This window comes from Hirundo rustica, chromosome 7, assembly GCF_015227805.2.
Source record: "Hirundo rustica isolate bHirRus1 chromosome 7, bHirRus1.pri.v3, whole genome shotgun sequence".
Lineage (NCBI taxonomy): Eukaryota > Metazoa > Chordata > Aves > Passeriformes > Hirundinidae > Hirundo > Hirundo rustica.
Genome location: NC_053456.1, coordinates 9,054,250 through 9,072,090, shown reverse-complemented (window position 1 = coordinate 9,072,090; position 17,841 = coordinate 9,054,250). Strand labels below are relative to the sequence as shown.

The following is a 17,841-nucleotide window of genomic DNA, read 5'->3' as shown; positions in this document are numbered from 1 at the left end:
GAATTCTACCATCTGTCGGAGTATCCAGGAATTCGGAGTTTCTTCGCTATCCTGCTGGATTTTGGGTGAGCCCGGGTCTCGCCGCTGCGGCTTCTCCGGCACTGCCAACTCTGCCTGCCGAGGACACCCCCTGCCTGCGGAGGACAATCCACCACACCCGGCTTCCAGCCATCAGCGCCGGAGCCTCCACCGTGTGCCCTCGGGGTTCTTGGTTCTGTTCTACTATTGTTATAATTGCTGTTGTTTTTTTGTCTGTCCTGTTATATTTACTAGTAAAGGACTGTTATTTCTTTTCCCCATAGCTCTGACTGAAAAGTTTTATTTTTAATCTTCCAAATTATAATAACACGGAGGGAAAGATTCAAATTCCTCATTTCCTAGAGAGGCCTGCCTCTCCTTAACAGACACCTGTCTTTTCAAAACCAAGACACAGGGGGATCAGAAATTGCCAGAGATTGCTTAAATCAAGATAGAATTTGACACAACTCTTTATTATTTTTGTTGTGTGTTTTGTTACAGGTGTTCCATCCTACATAAAAGCTGAAAGACGCAGTTGTGGCTGCAATCAAAATACTTACTTAGTGAAAGTGATAAGATATTCTGGGTAAGCTTGAATGTCATTAAAAATTATGAACATAGATGGCTGGTTCACGTTATCAGTTGAACTATCAAACAGATCTACAGAGTTGCTGACATTTTTTCGTGCCGGAGTAATGGATCCTTTTTTCCCCAGAGAATATTCTCCAACAAGGACTCGAGCCAAGTACATGTACTTCTTCCCATTCACATCTGGTTTAGAGTAGATGTCGTTGGCAGAATAGCTGGCGTTAACAGCAAAGTATGTTCCGTTTCCAAAGTTTGCAGCTGTAGTCAGAAAAGCAAAGGTTTGAGAGTGTTTCAGTAGCAGCAATTCCTTATCTGCCACCTTCAGAGTCTGTGAATCTCTGGACAACTCTGCTTTTTATTTGCAATAGGGAGATACAACCAAATAAATAACTTTGCATACAAGGTAGGACTATACATGGCATGGCAAATCAGTCCTAGCCCTATACAGGAAAACAAGTTGTTTTGAAAGTGACGTTACCGTGCGTTCCAGCATAGCTCCGGTTAAATCCATTTTTGTTAATAAAGGTTAATGACTCCTGACTTGTCCCATGAAACAGAAGTCTCTCATTATTTCTGTTGCCATTTTTTTTATCCATTTCACACTTTTTTATTTGGTAGTTTTTCCAGAAATATACGTTCTGTACCCTTTCAATCTGTGAAGTTTGAAAGTAAGACAGAAAGACAGACAGAAAGACAGAAAGACAGACAGACAGACAGAAAGAAAGAAAGACAGAAAGAAAGAAAGAAAGAAAGAAGGTAGGTTGCTGTCATGAAAAAAATTAGCATATCAACCATTCAGTCTGCTCCCAAGATTCCCCTCCTAGCTCCAATGCACATAGACCAGATGATGAAATAAGTCCAATCCTTCCAAACTTTGGCATGGCATACAGCAGAACCCAGCCCAACCCATGAGACAAATACTTCCTGGGAAACGATACAGGAGCTTTTCACAGGTTTCCAGGCTGTAGATGCCTGCTGGGCCTGCACAGCACACGGGGCTTATGTGGGCAAAAGATGTGCTCTGCTACAGCAAAAACCATTCAAAGGAAGAGCACTCTCCTCTTGAGCTGAAGAAGTGACTGCTTAAGAGCTGCTCCAAATACCTCAACTGCAACATTAAACTGATTAAAGCTGAATAAAGTTAGCGACAGCCAGAAAGACTTGTCCAACTTTAGAAATCCCAGGGGAATTTCTTTTTCTGTTGTTATCAGTATCCTTCATCGCTTGCCATCAAGTTATTTATGCTCAGAAATGACAACTTGCTTTTACCTTTTCAATTTTGAATGACTGACAGGTCTGCAGAAACCTTTCTTGCACATCTTTATACTCTCTTGAGTCTGGTTTTAGTTCCACTATTTTGAGTCGCTCATTTTCCATATGGTCCCATGTTGGAGGGAGCACTGTTGACTTTTGATCTGCAGAAGTAACACAATCAATCATTCTCACCCAAATCCCCTGCTTAAAATTAAACATGACCTGCTACAAATCCTTCTAGAAGTCCATACATCTAGAAGTCCATACATCTTGCTTATGGATCACTCAGAAAGAGGTATCTCCTTGTATTGTAAAGGACCAGTAGTAAATGGAAGAGGCTCAAGAACAGAAGTGAGCCGAGATCTAGAATGACAACTGCTACAAGAAAATTATTGCTAACAAGCCTGTTAAGAACATCAGAACACATTACTCTCTTTTCAAAACATTTTAAATAGCTGCAAGGTTCTTTTATTCCCAATTTGGTTCCTCTCTACATTCTTCAGAAAAGTACCTGCACAAAGCTCCTAACATATATTTTCAATATTCTCATCACTCCCTTCTCCTTTCTCTTACTGGATGCAAGCAGGTTTTCACATGGGAACATCAGTCTGTCAAGATGCTTTTACTTACCTTCAGTTTTGTCAACACGTATAATGGATATCTGTTTTCCTTGGGCATCCACAGCAGTCTTACGTTCCATATCCACTGTGTAGATTTGCTCACCATTGGTGACCTCAACAGTTTTCTGCTTTCCCATGTAAGCATTTTCCAACTCCACATTTGTGAGACTGTTGAAGGGCACATAAGAATCCTTTTCAAAATATTTCCATTCAATTGAATTTTGTAGAAGTTTTGCCTGGATCTCTTTAGCAGCTTTTACCCTGAGGATCATTTTATGAATAGCTACAGAAGCCAGACAGACATCTTTTGTAAGTCCTGAAATTTCAATAGAGGTACTCTTCACATCAAGAACAATTTTTAATTTATTTTCTAGATCATCCAGTTCTTCACCCTCTTCTTCACCGAAATGAGAGATAGACTCATCTACAATTTCTATTTGAGATTGTTCTTTTGAAACTGTGCTTCTCAGCCACTTTTCAGCTTCTTCCACTTCATTTTTATTTTCACCACAAATCTGCACAACAGCCAGGTCGATTTTCTTTTCCAAAACCACTTTGGTTTTTTCCTTTGGGGAATGTTTCTCAGAGCTCCAGAGTGCTACAGTGAAATACATAAACATTGTCATTAATATAAATCTTTATTAGCTGGTGCTAAACAGATTGATCTATAACCTGAACTTAAGTGACATCTACTTACATCTACCTATGTGATATGCCTTGGAAACCAATGATTTGATTAGTGTTGCAGTAGACTTTTCTCTTTTCTCCATGCTTGCTTGGAACACGCTCATCAGGTGTGGCTGAAAGATGACAACTTTAATAGTTTTCACAGACGTGGCAGAATTCCTTTTGGCAAAGTCAGTTACTGCATCTATCATGTTGTCAGCCGCCTCAGCTGGATTGCGGCGTGCCTCTCCTGAAAAAAGTTGTAGGTATTTTGGTCTAAAAAATGTTAATAACTGTTACAGTTGATTAAAACATCTTTAAAAGAACAGCTATGAACATACCAACAATCACCTGGATCACAAATAGGTTGAGAATAATGTCAGGCTGTCAGTTAAGAAAGGTTTCTATTTATCAGGAAAAGAAAGTTGGGGACCACCTTTCCAGCAAGGGAAAAATGGAAGTTTCCTTTTGTTGGCTTGGCAACCAATCAAGTTATGATGTATATGATATGGCTTGGGTAACTAATAGGCTACAGGCCTGCTGCTCGGTGGCCCAGTAGTCCACTCCTTGCTCAAAATGCAAGCCTAGTTTTATTCATGCAAGAGGTGCCCACACACATGGGGTACAGCTCTGGATTCTCCAACTCCAGGGATTTCTACCAAACTAACTGAAAGTAACAAAGAGAAGAAAGAGGCACAATCTGGGCTTTTTCACAGGTTCATGTTCCATCTGTATCAACCCTACTGGTGCAGCTGCTGGCCAGAGTTCCATCATCTACTGATTTCAGCAATGGAGAAGTGGGTCCCTGGCTAGTCTCTGATGAGCTGCCCACACATACCAGGCTGCAGGTTCTTCAGCAAGCACAGACATACCTTTGAATCCCTGTTAGCAAGGAAGTGCTGGCTTTAGAAAATTCATGCTCTTTGTGTACTAGATCACTGTAAGGAGTAAAGCTTTCTAGCTTTCATAAGCCTCTAATACCAGTTTTGAAGACTGCATCTTTCCAAATAAATTTTCACCAAATAATAACATCTCCAGATAAATCAAACTCATCGCTTGAGCTCTGAGATCAGCAGAATCACATGCACTGAACCCTTTTCAGAGAAGGGAGACACAGACCTGTTCCAATTGCTGGGAAGGCAACAGAGGTGTACTGCTGCAGATCACACTCCTGGAGCACCTGGGAAACCAGGGACCTGATATCATCTTGGTAAACAAAATGAATTATTTTTTTGCATAGCAGGTTTCCTGCCTGGGTGATGATATATCTGTTGACAGTTTGCTGGGCTGAAACATAAGTAGGAGAAAATAATCAACAATTATCCCCAATATAGATGTGTAGTGGTCCTAATTATGAAATAAGAAATGGCGACAAATAAGCCCCAGGATAAGATTTGTGACTCCTTCCATGAAATGAAGGAGTCCACTCTATTTTCACTTCCAAGGCACAAGAACTCAGTTTATTTTTTGTAAAATATTTGCCTCCTTTGGCAAATAAATTTAGTGTGTGCCTTTAGTTGTCAGGTTTGCTCAGTGAACTTGGAGAACTTCTTGCAGACTGGCACTTTGCCTTCACACACACACAGACACACACACACAGACACACAATCACACACACACCATCTACCTGCAGGCCACCTAGCCCAAATCACCCTCTTGGTCTGTGCAAGAGAAGCTTATTCACCTTGGATTTCTTCCACATAATTCTTTTCCTTTGGTTGGTCATCCAAGCTGACCTCCACACCTGCGTATTTCTCACCACCCTTATTTTCTGGCATTTTAAACCACATACTCATCCATCTTTACTCCTCCTTCATTATACTTGCTGTCCAACAGCTGTATTTGGCCTACAAATAAATGCCTCTCCTGAGGCAGGAACCCAGCTTCACACCACCCAAAAGTAGTCACCCAGAGGATGTGGTAGTGAGTTAATAGGTCAACAGCAAACATCTCACTGAGAAATAACAAAAGGACTCGCAGCTACACAGTTGTTTCCAGCAAGAGACAGTTTCTCTATTACCATTTTTTGCCAGCATCACCCCTTCCTCATGGCTCTGTTTGATGTTGACTCTGTTTTTATCATGGAAATCTTTGCTGCAATAAGAGGATGCAATAACTAATAGATTTGGACCTTTATGTATGCTTAGAAGCCATCTCCTCTTGAAGATTTTTCTTTTCCTTCTCTCATTAGATGTTTTACAAATATCACATTAACTGTTTAAAAACTAGTTGCTGTAACACAGTGCGTAATAGAGATGGAACTACAGCAGCCAGTACTGAGAAAGTATTCCAAGAGTTTCCCTGCCAGGCATTAACACCTTTGGAAAGGTCAGAAATGTTGTACCATACCTAGTACACCACATTCATCTTCAACTGCTTTTCCAGCACCATTCAGAATTGCTCTGGAGACACCTTAAATGAGAAGAGCAACATGAGTTCACTGTTACTGCTGCAAAAGTCCCATCTGAGGCAAAACTGTATGCCTCATCACACCTAAAACACCCCAATTCTGATATTATTACAGATCATAAAGGAAAAGCACTGTAGCCAAAATTTTAGCCTTATATGCTTTTCAATTACAATTGATGTTTTGAGTACCTAACAAGTTTCACTAAGGTCAAAACCCCATTGAGGTTTATCTACTTTAGTCTCAGAGGTGTTCTATAAAAAGATTTATTTTTATATATATATATATACACATATACACACACACACACACACACATATATATACATATATATACGCACACACACACACACACACATATATAAAATATTACTTTCTCTTTCCTTTTCTGCAAGGGAGCCTTAAACATGCCACCCTGTGACATAGACTAACAAGGGAATAAAGTTTCAGACACTTCCTCATTGAACTTCTGTACCCTACGAAACAAAACAGAAACTACACTGTGAAACAAACAAAAGGGCTTAAAGCATCGAAGAAAAATACTTGTTCCTCTTCTTTCCCAGCCCTTCCAAGCACACATACTTTTTTTCAGACATAATATCCATTAAAATACCTGTTTTGAGGTTGAAGGATTGGTTTGTTATGTTTACAATGGCATCTCCCTCCTCTTTGGTAATATCACCTTGTGCCACCTGGAACACGATGGAGCCAACTGTCATTTCCAGCACACTGTGTGCTGAGGTCAAAGAAAAAGCTGCAGTGAAAGAAATACAGACCCTGAGCAGAAGGCAGTGATGGTGTAAAAGATCAGGGACCTTTTCTTGGGTGCAATGCCTACAGAGACCACAGTTTGGCTACAGACTGAGCCTGGGAAAAGGATTGCTTGCCATGCTAACTGAAGATCATTCCTTCTCACAGGAGTCTGTACTCAACCTGCACTCATTCCCTTAATTTCTGTCATGGCAGGGAAAATGTGTTTTGCTGCACATCTGGTAGGCAGACACTACCTAGGGACATTTTACCATTGCAAAACTCCAATGTAAGAGAGCAGCAAACTTTCCAAGTCTCACTCTCTTGCTCCTGTGTTTCCAGGCAGGTTCTCTACTTCTTGAAAAGGTGGAACTTTTAACCTATGTGTTATTTGTAAAATCATAATTAAATTTTCAACATGTAACTCATTTTTCTACAGGCTGCAGTTCCATTAAGATGGATAATACCAAAGCCATTTCAGTTTGGTTTTGTTATTCATCTGAACACGTAAAAGATTTAAAAGTATTTCAAAGACTACTTTAACACACATAACCAGGATCTCACCTGCCTTCCCAGGACAGAGGAAGACACTGACTTGTTCACAGTTTAATCTACTGCTGCAGCAATAAAAGAAAAAGCACTGCTTATGCCTTTGACACCTTATAGCTTCTGCTGTTCCAATTAAACACTGGATGAAGAATCACAGGAACACTTTTTTCCTAACATCTCTAACACTATTTAAGACATAACAGCCACTCAGCCTGAAAATACTGCCTTTACAGCAGCCACTCAGACTTTGGAAAAGACACGCTCACCAAGCAAGTACTAAATATCCATAATGAATGCATTCCTTGGAATACTTGGGGGGGGAAAAAAAAAAAAATCAGTAGACACACAGCTTCTGTGAATAAACCTTACCTGTGCTTTGGCTAGCATCATTTGGAGAAGGTTTCTGCGCTTTAACAGCTACAGACCTGTTTTCAAATTCATCTGAAAATTCCTAGAGAATGAAATTACAATCAACCCCTGTAGAAGTCTTTACACAGTAGAAATAAAGGTTTGAAAAGCAAAGCTAAAACAACATTCAGAAAGAGCTAAATGCAAATTCCTTCACGTCATCTGCCACAATGCTGATGGCAAGCCCTGACAGATGTTGTTCCCAGAGAGCAAGGCCATTCACTGTGAGCAACACAGAAGCACAAATAACTGAGTGAAGGCCCTACTCACCATTCCAGAGGGACACAGCAGCAGAAGGCACGCTCACAGGGAGTGAGCAGCTCACAGCAGCTCAGCCCCTACAGGTAATGCCACCCTTCTCTATGCACAATAGCTCAGGCTTTGATGCAGCAGCCTTCAAGTTTAGCCTTTCAAAATGTATTCGCTCTTGCACGAAGTAGAGAAGGCAACGGATGTAGGAACATTTATCTGGACATCAGTTCACAGCACGACCGCTCTCTTTTGGTGTGAAATGAGCAACTTGAGGGTGGATATAGAAAGTTTATGCCAATGGGACATGAAGATAAGGGAATGGAGAATGTTTATATGTTTCTACTGGAGAAGTTTACCAGCCCAGCAATCCTAGCAGAATGATTCCTCCTAAAAAGACACCAGCACTCCATTAAAAGCACACCCTTTTTCCAAGGGTGCGGGCACTGAAGCAGGAGTTACAGCAAACTTGTCTGACCTACAGACTGAAGAATTAGGTGAGTTCATGAGATAAAGAGCAATTACGCTTTTGTGTGTATTATTCCCAGAAAAAAGAAAAGGATAGGAAGGGACCAAGACTGTACTCGATGCGTGGGTGACCATGGGAGGCAGAATCAAAAAGAGAACTTTCATACAGATGAGAGAGACTGCCAGCAAACCTTTTTCTTTAGAGTAAGAACAAGCACCTTGTGGATTCTTTGAAGATCATCAGAGAGCCAAGCATCATGAGACAGGCTCAGATATACCATAATAAAATAGAGAGAGGAAACCACAGTAACTCACCTGAATGTTAGCCGTGTCTTTTGTGTGCAACAGAAAGTGAACTTCTTCAAGAGAATTTACTCTGTTTTTACTACTGAATTCAAACACTTTGTCAAACAATAATTTAGCAACAACAGATCTTGGGAATTCTAAATTCCCTGTCCCAATTGCTGGAAAAGTAATTGATTTCAAAGACAGTTCTTCAGCAATCTCCAGGCATTTTGTGATTATGTCACCCAAGACCTGTAAAGCACAATTATTTTTTCAGTTACTGGAGGTAATTTTTTTCCCAGTATGTGTAACATAACACTTTCCCTTTCAGCTATATTTAGTATTAAAATACAATTAATTTCATACACAAGGAATTCACAGGGAATTTATAAGTCAACAAGGGATTGGCCCACAGTTAAAAAAGAATGAGTCAAACTCTCTCATCTTCTATGACACTGTCCCCCATTTCAAAGCAAAAGTGGCATCAAACACACTATGAATCCCAGACAAATTCAGGCAAATAAAAACGCTTTTACCTTTGAAGGTGTGTTTTTTTTGGACCACACAGGTACCACAGCATGAAGCACAACACTGCAAGCCAGATTGTAACCTTTAGTTTTCAACACAGATCCTTCCTCAGGTGTTCTTCCTCTACCTTCTGTTTTCAAGCCAATCTGAAGCATTGGCCCTGCCTTGCTTAGCAAAGCTCTACCAAGTGGCCCTTTGTCAAGCTGAAGATCTTTGCCAACACTGACAACAACAATGGACGTCTGAAAAACACACAAGCAAAAACTCTAGCTTGTAAGTATCAGATTTAAATTTTGCATTGGATAATCAAATACAGCCTGCCTGATGGTTACAAGGTGTAAATTTCTGGGACAGCAACCAGAGCGAAAAAAGTTTTGGAATAAACCAGAAATTATGCTCACTTCTAATATCATGAGCCTGCCCAAAGAAACACAAAACTGAATTAACAATGAAATTAATTTCAGCCGAATGGGAGAAACGTGACAATTCTGCGTTCCTCATTTATTCATTCTACCTCCATTTGAAAAATATTTGTGCAAGTCTGTTCTCAAAGAGAGGCTCACAGACCAAAGTGAGTTCACTGAGGTAGGCAGGGCTTCCCATGCATGGCTGCTTTAGGGGGGACAAGCAGATGTTAAAGCAAAGAAGACTGGGGGTAATCTAAGGAGAAAGAAGCAAGAAAAACAGTAACTTATGAATGACAGAAATACAAAGAGCACGGAACAGTGTGTCAAACCCTGTATTTAGCTCCTCAGGAAGGGCCCCTATACACATTTTAACATATATTCTGCCCTGGCCAACTGGAGGAGCTGCATGCACAAGCTGTGGGAGGCAACCCCCCCTCAGAGGTTTTGCAGGCCATTGCAGGAAGGGTCCTGGACGGAATTGCTTCCAGTACTGGCGATCCCAGTAAAGTATCTATCAGCCAGCTAACAGAAATTCAGTGCAGGAGGCAACCAGAAATCAATTAATGACACTGGTTCTCCACAATACCAACTGCATGTTTCATGCCAGTGTTCACCCATTACACTGGTTTTGCGTTTCTTAGTTTTAAAAAGAAGACACAAAAGAAGCCATTTGGTATTTCAGTAAGACAAAATTTAGAACACTTACTGTAGCATCTTCAATGCTTCCTGTTTGCAGTGCGATGTTAAGGCCTTCCTGAGTTGTTATGAATGGGACGTTCTTAATACGCTTAGAAGCTTTCCTCTGCCTAGGTTGAGGAACTGTACTGACATGAGGCACTGACCTGCAGGAAGGTGGAGAATCTGAAAACACTGTTCTAAATGCCTTGCTGAAAGCCTGAATGTCATCCTGTGCAAAACCCACAAGGTGAACCTCCTCCAAGCTGCTGTTCCCTTTGGATTCTTCCAAGCTCTCCTTGATGGAAGATACAATCGTGCAAGTACACAGTTCCAGTGGGAATCCAAAGATCCCTCCACTTATAGCAGGCAGAGCTACGGAACGATGCTTGTGTTTTTCAGCCAGTTGTAAACAATTTTTCACCGTCCTCCTCAACAAGTTCACACACATTTCTGGTTTCTCCGTGCCCCACCTGGGCCCAACGGCGTGAATGACGTTCTTGCAGGGCAGTTTCCCAGCGCGCGTGATCACGGCGCAGCCGGGCTGCAAACTCCCCAGCTTCCTCACCAGCTCATCGCACTCCTCTTGCAGCGCTGGGCCAGCTGCTCTTGACAGGGCGCCAGCAAGGCCACCGCTGTGTTTGAGGTCTTCGTTAGATGCATTCACCACAACATCAACGGGATGAGTGCACAAGTTAGATTTATAAAGCGCTATTACAGTTTCACCCATGGTCACCTGCATATAGAGCTTGCCTCTGTTACTATGTTCTTTCTGTTCTTGCAGCTGCACTTCTGGCTGCTCTTCCAATAGGACTAAACACTTGAACATTTGTTTTATAAGGGGGGCCAAAAGGTGTCCTTGCTCTTTTATATAAGCCTTGGCTCCTGGCAAGTCAATTATCACACGCTTAAAATGCAGGTCAGACAGAATTTGCTCAAATAAGCTGACTCCCTCCAGCACTTTTGTCTTTGGCCCAGTCAAGGAGATAACTCCACAGTATTTCTGTGTGCTAAAGTCAATTTTCACACCTGTTTTTTGTAAAGCATCCCAATAATCAATCTTCTCTTTCTCAAAAAACTTTATGAGTGCCATCGGCTTTTCTTCAATGACCCTTTGCACCTGTGTGTTTTCATCTATAAAGCTGGAAAGTTTCTCAAAAGCTTTTTCTACTGCTTTAGAAAGACCAGCAATCATGATCTGAGTCTCTGCCTGAGTGACTGCTACTGCTCCAGAGAAGTTTTCCTTGGCTAGCGTCTGCCATTCCTCCTTCTGGAGGACTGACTTATCCTCCAAAGTAATACTTTTGTGGTCCAGTTCTTTCTTTATTTCTTCCTCTGCTTTTAGGAGGTCTTCAGGAGCACACCCTTTCAGGATGATCTCTCCTGCACCAAGCTCATAAAAGGCTCTAATTTGTTTTGCTATAAACAGGCTCTGTGACAGGGTTTCATTATCAATATGCTCTAAAAACTGAAAAATGTAAGGGTGGATAGTAATTGTTTTCTTTTCCATTTTGTGTACAAAATCAAGTATTTCTCCTTTTACTTTATAAACTTCCTCAGGTACTCCAGATAGGTTAACTCTCTTCTGAAAATAATCGTAAGTTATTTGCAGGTCTGGGAACTCTGTACGAAATTTTTCTTCAAGACCAGTAATCTGTAAAAGTCCATATTCCCCAGGATTCACTGTCTTGACTTCCAGTTCAGTTCTCTGCTTTTCTCTTTCAATTTCTCTGGTGACGTGTTTGATCAGAAGCTTCAGTTCTTGTTCAGCCTTCTTCACACCTTCTTTTTCACCTACTAGAACATGTAAATCTTTGGAAATATGTGAGATCATCAGAACTTCAACAAGGGGAAAGCTGTTCCTAATGGCTTCCCACACTTCCGTGCTTACTTGACATTGAATTGCTTCGTATTTTGATATGCTGTGTGAAAATGCTGTGGAAACTTTTTCTTTCCATGTCTTGACCAATCGAGCCACTGATCTCTTCCGCTCAGAAAAAATAGCTGAAGGATGCAAAGTAACTTTTGGATCTGCACAGAGGGAGTCAGGCCACGTTGGCACACAATTACACTCTGCCATTTCATGATTTATTGCCTCAATTAAGCTACTATTTACTTGCAAATAATTCCAGACATAGGGATCCAGAGGCAATGTAATTGGATCTGGCTTCTTTATCTGCGGCCCTTCCTTTCCGTATAGAGCTGTTCCCAGTGAGGTGTAGTAAGGATAGACAAAGATTGGTGTTTTGTTGAGTGAATGCTTCTTTGCCAGGATATTTGTCACATCTAAAACAAACAAACAACCCCCTAAGTTATTAATGTCAGCACTCAAGATCTTCTCTTTTGTTTTTGTTTTTTTTTTTTTTTTTCATTGCTTGGGGGTTTAAACTATATTATCTGTATAATAAAGTTGAAGAGAGACACTCAAGCACAACAGCATCCACCTCTGGGAGCAGGTATGCATAATCTCTGCTCCCACTTCTCTTATATGCTGTACTTGAAGTGCCCAAGTCCATAGTTTTTTTTTTGGCTATTACTCAGCAGTTCAAACCACAGCTCCTCTTTTGGGTTTTCCCCCAAAAGACCATCTCTTTCCTTCAACACTCCCCTTCATCTCACCCACCTCTTCACTGCAATGCCTCCAGCTTCTCCCTTGTCCTACACTTTTCACAGTCACTCATCATTCTGCCACTGACTGGACAGCCCATAGCATCTGATCTCCAGCCAAAGAGCTGCCCAGGAAATTGTCCTGAGATGAGCCAGACAGGAGATGTTGCTGCGGGCAGCTGGTGGTCAAGATGGTAGGTGGGGGGAAGTCCCCTGCGTCCGTGGGTCTGTGCACTCTCCACGGAACTCAAACTGCAACCTGAACTCTGTAAGGATCAAGGCCTGGGTGAAATAAACTGTCTAGAAAATGAAAAAATTCTATGCCTTATGCCCAACTGGTGCAAAACTGAAGCTTGCGCTCCAGTTAGCATGAAACCTGCGGGCAAAGCACCACATCTGCCGTTTTACAAGGGCAAAGGAGGCATTTCTCTAGAAAATCCACTTTTTGGTCTTTAAATGGGAGGTTCTCGAAGAAATAAGGGCTCTGCATTACTGCATTACCTTTTTGGTCACCAAATGTAATGATAGCTGCATCTTCATCAGGCAGCTGTTGAACATCCACCCTTTGTGCACCCCCGTACTTCTCATTTTCAAAGTAGACGGTTATATAGTGACTGGGGGTGTTGGGTGGTATATTTTCAGCCCGAACACTTTTTGTTTGCTCAAGGCACCATGCAGTAATGTTTTGTTTCCTTGCTCTGTGGTTTTGATTAAGCTTTTTAGCAAATTCCACTGCATCTAGAAAGAGAAAGGAGAAGAAAAAAGAAAAGATCAAACTCGGAGCCTGTTTTTCTACCATGATGTTAGCAGACTATCACTGTGTGCACCGATCAAAGCACTGAATTACGAAATCAGCTCAGAGCTGCCCACAAAGCTACTTCTTTCCATGTATTCAGTATCTGTCACTTAGTATTCCTCTCATGGTTGATCACAATTGTTGACTACAATGACCACAGACAAAATTTGTGACTAGTTTTCCTACTGATTATCACTGGGTTTCTTTAACCCCAACAGAAAACAAGATCAGGTTCATTTTTGGGTTATGGCTTTGTACACAACTAATAATACACGAGTTAACAGTTCAAATTCTCTCAGTTTTATGATAAATAAATACTCATTTTGGCTATTTCCCCCGTTTTGCTCACAATAAGAGATGGTCAGCTCACTCTTCTGTCTGTCAAGGAAAAACAAGTTTCTTAAAGATCTACGTATTTCCTAAAGGCTTCTCCAAAAATTTAGGACTGGAGCATGACTTGAGAGACAAATCATTTCTAAGGCAGAAAAACCTACACCTTCTCTGAAGGACAGCTTTTGGCAAGGACAGCTTTTACCACCCATTTGTTCTCAGACCAAATACATCTTTCATTGCTTGTTTTAAGTCATAGTTTTAGTTTTAGTCCTTTCTGTTGTGTTTACTATTCAAACCAGAGCTAGCTCCCTTTCTGACCTGCACTGGCCTCTATATCTGACAGATAAAGGTTATAGCATTAACTTTAATTGAGTAAATCCTCCTTTAAAAGGACACAAATATCACATCAAACCTTAAAAATATGAAAGAAAATACTTCCAGCTTAATCTCACGCACACGCATGCATGCAAACATGTAGCTAATAAGAAAGAGCTTCAACTCCGACTCCTTTTTACCAGTATTTCCAGTAAAAGTAACTACAGCAGCACATAACTCCGGAATCATTTCCACACTGAAGTCACCATCATCCTCTGACAAGCCGCTGACATTCTCTACCAGCATAATTAACATGCAATCTTTTGTTGTCTCCTTCACATTTTCCAGCACAACTGCGGTGGGAAGAAGGGATCCTTCAGAGCTCTCCACTTGGCACGACTTCTGGGAAGTCTCCACTTGCCACGGCTTCACAACCAGATCAATTTTATTCAAGTGATGCTTTCTTTGCAAAACTTCTTGGGCATCTAGTCCCACAGAAAAACAGAGATGTCACAGCAGAGTAGCATGTTAAACAATAGCAATAATACACCATTTCTGCTTGGAGCAATGCCCAAGAGAGATCCTGCACCACAAAAGGCCTACTTTTAAAATGGAGCTTGAGCACTGTAACACCCATAACCTACCTTGCTCATCCTGAAAGGTGATGATCACTTGCTGATCCTTTTTGACATAGGACTCAATGGTCCCTCCACCAGATTTCCTTTTATTTTCAAAGTACATTTCCAAAATCTCATCTTCTATTTCCTCCCCAAAGGCAGTGGTTACTACTACAGCAGAATTCTTAGATGTTGCTTTCTCTGCTTCCAGTTTCTCACATGATTCTGAAATAAAAGACCACACCTTAATGCCTTAGGCAAAAGTTAAGGAAAAAACCAAAAACCTTCCTATCTTCCAAGCTTTCATGCCACTTTTTGATCAGATCACACTGAAGGTCAGGGAAAAGAACAGGGCCAAGAATCCCAAACAAGTTAAGCATATCACTAGCGGGAGTTGCTGTATCAACACGCAGGGAGGAAATGCTTCTGTTCATCACCAGGCAACAACAGAAGTAAGACACAAAAGCTTCTTCACAAACGCACAATGAGGGGAACCAGCACTCCCCACTCACAGTTTCAGACATTGCTGTGGGTCACCTGGGGTCTGTACCTGCTGGCTGCCACAGCCGCTCAGGTGTACCTGGGGTACACAGCTCCGGATGCTCCGGCACAGGGTTGCCCCAGCAAGGCTGGCAGCAGCTGGGAAGGTCTGGGTAGGGACAGCCTTAGCCAGAACAAAGGCCAGCATCCACTGCTGTCCCCTAAGGAACTGACCTGTCTGAGGGAGCCAGTGAAGTGCGGGTTCTAAAGGAGCTCATAGAAAGGAAAAAATACATTTATCACTTTTGGCCTGGGATCACAGTTCCTACACTACATTAGACAAAATACACTAGCCACGAGGGTGACCAGGGCACTGTTGCAGCAGAAAGGTCCAGAAAACCAAAGGAGCAAGATTACAGTGGTCACCACGGGGTAAGTGATACACTTACCTGTCTTCTCCTGCTGAGTGCACACAGGAGTTTCCTTATGCTGGCAGATGGGAAGAGACACCTGGGGTTCATTAACTAGAGATAAATGACAACGGTTTCTCAGTTGCTGGGTACTTCAAAAAGAAAATGAACACAATAATGTACACCCAGGGGCTAACACAGCTTGAATTCAGTTTCATTTGACACTGTCAGAATTACAGACTTCCACAGATTCCTCTTTTTAAACCATATGTTGAACTGGTTACAGGAATACTCTGGGCTCAAGAAGCCTCTGGCACAATGTTAGCACACAGTTATGCTGCATGAACCACCATGAGCGAGTCCTGCCACGTACTGCAGCACTTTCCTCACACAAAAAGCTGCACTGAACATGAGAAGTGCTGAGGACATCTGCCCTTGGGAGGGGAGTGCCTTTGAAACCCAGGACCTCTGGAAGAGCCTCTGTTAGGATGCATTTGATTCAGCATGAATGCTCAATTTCCTAGTTTAGAACAAGAGGAAATGCAGCTTAGAATTAGGAAATGAAAAACCAACGTTAGGATTGACCAAACTGCTTTGCCAGGCTGTGCCCTCGGCCCTCACCTGTGCAATCACCCCACTGTGCACAAGCAGCTACTTTGAAAGCAGAGCTCAGCGAGCTGTGTGTGTATTAGCCCTGTGCTTCTTTGTGTACTGACGGTTTATTAATTAAAACAAAATGAAACATACTATTACTAATAATTGTAATGAGAAAGAGAGAGAGATATACTCAAACACAGATATATATATATATATATACTCAAATGCAGAGTATTGACTAGCTGTGTGTTGGCCATGTGTGTGTATTAGCCAGATGTGTATGAGTAGCTGTGCGTGTATCGATTGTGCAATGTGTGTGTATTGATTACCGCGTGTGCGTTTCTGTGTGTGTGTATTAGCCGTAATAGCGTGAGCGGTCTGTCCGGTACCTGGGATGCGGCTCGGGGGCCGTACTTCAGGAATTACACTGTGTTTGGGATTTGGGAAGTGAAGCGGAGCGCGGCAGGAGGGTGAGAATCAAAGCGCTAAAGCGCCGTTCGCTCGGCCCGGCCAAGCAGGCGGCTCCTCCTGCTTCCCCATCCCCGCCCCCCCGCACGGGACAGCCGAGTGCCCCGCCAGCCCCGGAGCCCCCGCCGCTCCTGCCGCAGCTCTCACCTGGCTCCTCGGTGCCGCCGGCCGGTCCCGCCTCCTGCAAGGGAACGAGAGGAGAGCGGTCACCCGCGGTCCGCCCCCCGCCCGCCCGCGCCCGCACCCGCGCCCGCCTCACCTGCGCGGGGTCGCCGTCCGCGGGCAGCGCGGTGACCTGCAGCGACAGCCGCTCTCCGGACCCCCACACCAGCTCGTGGACGGGCCGGCTCAGCACCCGCTCCCTCACTGCCAACACAACAGGCACCGGTCAGGGGGATGCGGCCGCCCCCCGCCCGTCTGAGCCGCGGGCATCGCCATCAGCACCCCCTGCCCCGGCCCGGCCGCTCACCCTCGGGACGCGCGAAGCAGACGAGGATGTGCCCGCTCCCGGTCCCGGTGCCGGTCCGCAGCTCGCACTCGCCGCCTCCCGAGCGCTTCTGGCTCTGGAAGTAGCAGTGCAGCTTCTTCCTGAGCGCGGGCGGCGGCTCGGCGGGGCCCCAGTCCCCTCGCACCAGCAGCGGGAAGGTGTACGGGCGCTGCCCCTCCATGGCCGCCCCGCTGCTCCTCGTCCCGCTGCTTTCGCTTTCAATTCTCGGCAGCGAAACCCGAGGTGCCTGGGGCTCCGCCCAGGGCCGGGAACGGGCCTCCTCCTCCGGGCCCGTCGGGACGTCCGGAGGCCCCGGGCCCCGCCGCGCCTCCTCACAAGAGCGGGACAGGGTTCCCACCGCCGCCGGGGCGCGCCCGGGCTGCACAGCCCCTTGTGCCTCCACAAGAACCAAGTGTCATAGTGTTTTCAGCCTCTGAACTTATAATGGTTAACCACTGGCTAACACTCGCTCTCCCTGCCTTACCCTTTCAAATGAAGTCACGATGCAAAGTAAAATTACCATTTTCATCATTCTTTGCCAGAGGTGCTTCCACAACCGTGGAAGGTTGCAATGGGTGTTTGCTTCAGACCAACTTGTCAGCTAGCTGTGAAGTTTTCAACTGAGTGCTCAGGACTTAATATTTTACCCTTCTGGCCGAATATGGGATGCTAAAATAGAAGATAAATGAAGTTTCCCCCCCTAACCTCACTGAGCATTCCTTGAAGAAATGGATAAGTAGACAGATGTCATTAAAACTTGTAAGCATCCAGCTAAGCCTAGGTATCGTCAAACACACTGCTGAGTGACCCATGGGGATGGTCTTTGTTCTTGGTGGGTGACTGATCTATCTGTTATTTCT

General features: G+C 43.5%; 1 protein-coding gene across 1 annotated transcript; it reads right to left on the bottom strand.

The window, feature by feature from the left end:
- Nucleotides 1-470: 470 nt before the first annotated feature.
- Nucleotides 471-17,200, bottom strand: LOC120755100 (protein mono-ADP-ribosyltransferase PARP14-like). The gene is made up of 19 exons (XM_040069689.2): nucleotides 16,964-17,200; nucleotides 16,754-16,860; nucleotides 16,642-16,675; nucleotides 15,469-15,543; nucleotides 14,567-14,764; nucleotides 14,123-14,407; nucleotides 12,980-13,216; nucleotides 9,903-12,157; nucleotides 8,798-9,031; nucleotides 8,292-8,513; nucleotides 7,221-7,302; nucleotides 6,166-6,306; nucleotides 5,496-5,558; nucleotides 4,266-4,433; nucleotides 3,178-3,396; nucleotides 2,491-3,078; nucleotides 1,876-2,021; nucleotides 1,085-1,259; nucleotides 471-864 (listed from the first exon to the last, which is right to left on the bottom strand). The coding sequence occupies exons 1-19, from the start codon at nucleotides 17,160-17,162 to the stop codon at nucleotides 575-577; spliced, it is 5,718 nt and encodes a 1,905-aa protein (XP_039925623.1). The 5' UTR covers nucleotides 17,163-17,200; the 3' UTR covers nucleotides 471-574.
- Between the last annotated feature and the right edge of the window lie 641 nt (nucleotides 17,201-17,841).

Bases quoted from the DNA above. Each gene is read 5' to 3' on its own strand.
- LOC120755100 (XM_040069689.2), bottom strand. From the start codon at position 17,162: ATGGAGGGGCAGCGCCCGTACACCTTCCCGCTGCTGGTGCGAGGGGAC. The intron at 13,217-14,122 runs GTAAAAAGGAGT...TTCTCTTTCTAG, and splicing joins TACTTTTACTGGAAATACTG to ATGCAGTGGAATTTGCTAAA. The intron at 4,434-5,495 runs GTATGGTACAAC...CTTATGTTTCAG, and splicing joins AGATGAATGTGGTGTACTAG to CCCAGCAAACTGTCAACAGA.